Consider the following 2,830-nt stretch of genomic DNA (forward strand, 5'->3'; position numbering starts at 1 on the left):
CTGTCCTAATTTACTAAAAATAACTTAACTGAACCGACTGGACTGAACTGAACTGAACCGAATTGAATTGAATTGAATTGAATTGTTTACGAGAGAAGGAAATTAGAAACTGAAGTGAACTGATCGATTGAAGCTTAAATGAATTGAAATTAAGCTGAACAGTATAGACCCTTATCTTTTACCTCTCCCTAACCATTATATAATCAATGAAATTATACTAGAAAGTAGAAACACCTTATCTTCCTTCAAATTATTACTCCGTGGCAAATATGTAATGGATAAAAGCTTATATAATGATTATTATTGGAATTAGAATAATAATCTAACATAACTTGCATCAAACAGATATGCTGTAAGAAGCTTGATCATTTACGCAAATTGATGACTTTTTTTGCGTAAAATAAATATGCATTTTTCTTGGGTGCACAAATAATAGTAGCCATTGAAAAATAATTTAGGAACTTTTTCTATATAGTTAGTACTGTATATGCTATGCAATTTTACTTTTAAACAAACGCTTTAATAATCATTAGTCATAGGAAGATAGAGTTTGTTTTAAGGCAGTGATTATCCCCAACATTATACTATTGTTAAAATACGAACATATTTATGTACGGATTAGTAGTACTAAACTTAGCTTTATATTGAATCAATCTTTGTTTATTAGCATCGAATTTCGTAGTAATTAAATTACAATCACTTAACCTAGTCTTTTTAGCAGAGAGCAAGAGTAGAGTAGCTAAATGTTCACTATTTGAATTGCAATTATAGATTAATTAAGAATTTAAGACACATTAAAAATAAACAAGTCAAAGAAATGAAATTTTACAAAAATTATCTCCCAAATACAGTACATTATCATCTTCCTAATCCCTTCATATACAATTCCCCATATAACCATCCTTTTTCATACAATTAAACAAAAATTATTTAGCAAAAAAAGTTCAAAAAAGTTCAAAAAAAAAAAAAAAAAAAAAAAAAAAAAAAAAAGAGAGGTTGACATACATACCAATATTTTAATTAAGCTCACTATTATATTCAAGAAAATCACTTTCACAATCACCCACTCCCCAATCTTACTTGATTTTCTCCCCTACTTCTTTCCATAGCTACTAACACAAAAATAAAATTAAAAATAATAAAAATAAAATAAGATATCTAACTAAGCTAATTAACTAACTAATTAAAATTGCTTAATAATTAATTAAGCTCTTAATTCACCACCTTTTTTGTATCTTATTTTGTATATATTTTTTTTTGAGAGTTTTACAAAGTTCTAGCAATCAATTCTTGGTATCTTCTGTAAGATTCAATCTTCTCCAACCTGAATTTCTCATGACAATTTGCTATAAACAAATCAGCAAGTTTATCTATTTCATTCTCAACATTTTCTAATTCTCCTTCATTTAATTTCTCATTTTTGCCACCTTTTTCTTCTAACCATTGAAGATAACTTGAGAGCTGACCTTCCTCTTCATGTATCTTGTTACCATTACTCTTACAAACTTGATCATCACCTTCCTTATGAAGATCACGAGTTTCGTTGTCGGTGGAGTAGACCGAGTTCCACGTAGAATCATAGTATATATGGCTAGTAGGGGTGTTGACACCCTCTAGTATGGTGGGTGAAGGGATAGGCAATACGTGAGCCGAAGAAGAACACCAATTGTAATGAAGTCTAAATGAGCCAAATAGTATTTTCTTCCTATACTTGTTCTTCTTCTTGGTTTGTTTCAAGTACATGAGTTGATTCTCCCGGAAAATCTCTAGGAAGATGGATTTGGCCTTGGAGAGTGCTCGAATAACGCGACAAATGTGGGAGAAAATTAGGTTGTGGATTAGGGTTTTGACCTTCATGGTTGTAAGAGAAGATGAAGCGGTAGAAGTTGAGGAAGATGAAGGTGATGATGATTTGTTCATGTTGTTAGGGAAAATGTGAATAGAAGAGAGAGGGCTTTTAGGGTGTGAGAGGCTAACCATAATATTAATTTTTTGGTGTTTATAAGAGAGAGGGGTGTTATCGAGTGTTGTTCAAAATGAGATTTATAAAAAGACTCGTTTACCAATATGCCAACAAAATGGTGGGGTAATTTGATTTTTAAAATAATTTTTTTTAAAAAAAAAATTGTTGTTAGCCACTTTTTTGCATGAGATGTTGTTCATATCTTCTTTTGCTTTCTTTTTCACTTTTTTCAAGTGTTTGATTTCCCTCCATGTTTGTTTTGATGTTGAGGGGTATTATGATTTATTTAAATATTCGTTTTTGTTAGAATTTGAAACTATTTAGATGCTTTACTATAGATAGGTATATATACCTTTCCTTTTTAATGATGAGATGAATTTTGATAATTCATTAGAATTGATAGTATTAATTTGCTCCTTTTGTGTGGCATATTGCATTAATAATCACGTTGATAGTGTATTAGTGTACTTTATTTGAACTAACTAGCTAGTAATATATACGATGACCAAATTTTACGCTAATGTATCTCTTACAATCAACATTAGTGAAATATAAAAAGATTATTGACAATAACACATTAATCTTAACAGTGTAATTATTAATTTGTATCAAACTATCAATACATCTTTCCCTTAAAATTACATATATCACAGAACGATAACTTATAATTGTAATTTCAAAGAGATAAATCATCTTATCGATTTGTGCCTATAGGAGTATTACAAAATCATATCAAACAAATTAAAGTATTTAAACATGAAAGGCCAACCATGTTCATTTGATGAGTTACTTTTTCATGGAAAGAAGAGATGATTAACCGAAGTAACGGTGGTCGTAACTTTAGTTAATCTACTTGATATTACATTA

At 29.4% G+C, this 2,830-nt stretch overlaps 1 protein-coding gene across 1 annotated transcript; it reads right to left on the reverse strand.

Moving 5' to 3' along the window:
* Positions 1–1,002: 1,002 nt before the first annotated feature.
* Positions 1,003–1,989, reverse strand: LOC145582324 (uncharacterized). Its single transcript, XM_081639327.1, has one exon. It carries the CDS (start codon positions 1,978–1,980, stop codon positions 1,267–1,269), a length of 714 nt encoding a protein of 237 aa, XP_081495453.1. The 5' UTR covers positions 1,981–1,989; the 3' UTR covers positions 1,003–1,266.
* Positions 1,990–2,830: the final 841 nt, after the last annotated feature.

The sequence above is a fragment of the Chenopodium album genome, chromosome 15 (assembly GCF_948465745.1).
Source record: "Chenopodium album chromosome 15, dcCheAlbu1.1, whole genome shotgun sequence".
NCBI classification, from domain to species: domain Eukaryota; kingdom Viridiplantae; phylum Streptophyta; class Magnoliopsida; order Caryophyllales; family Amaranthaceae; genus Chenopodium; species Chenopodium album.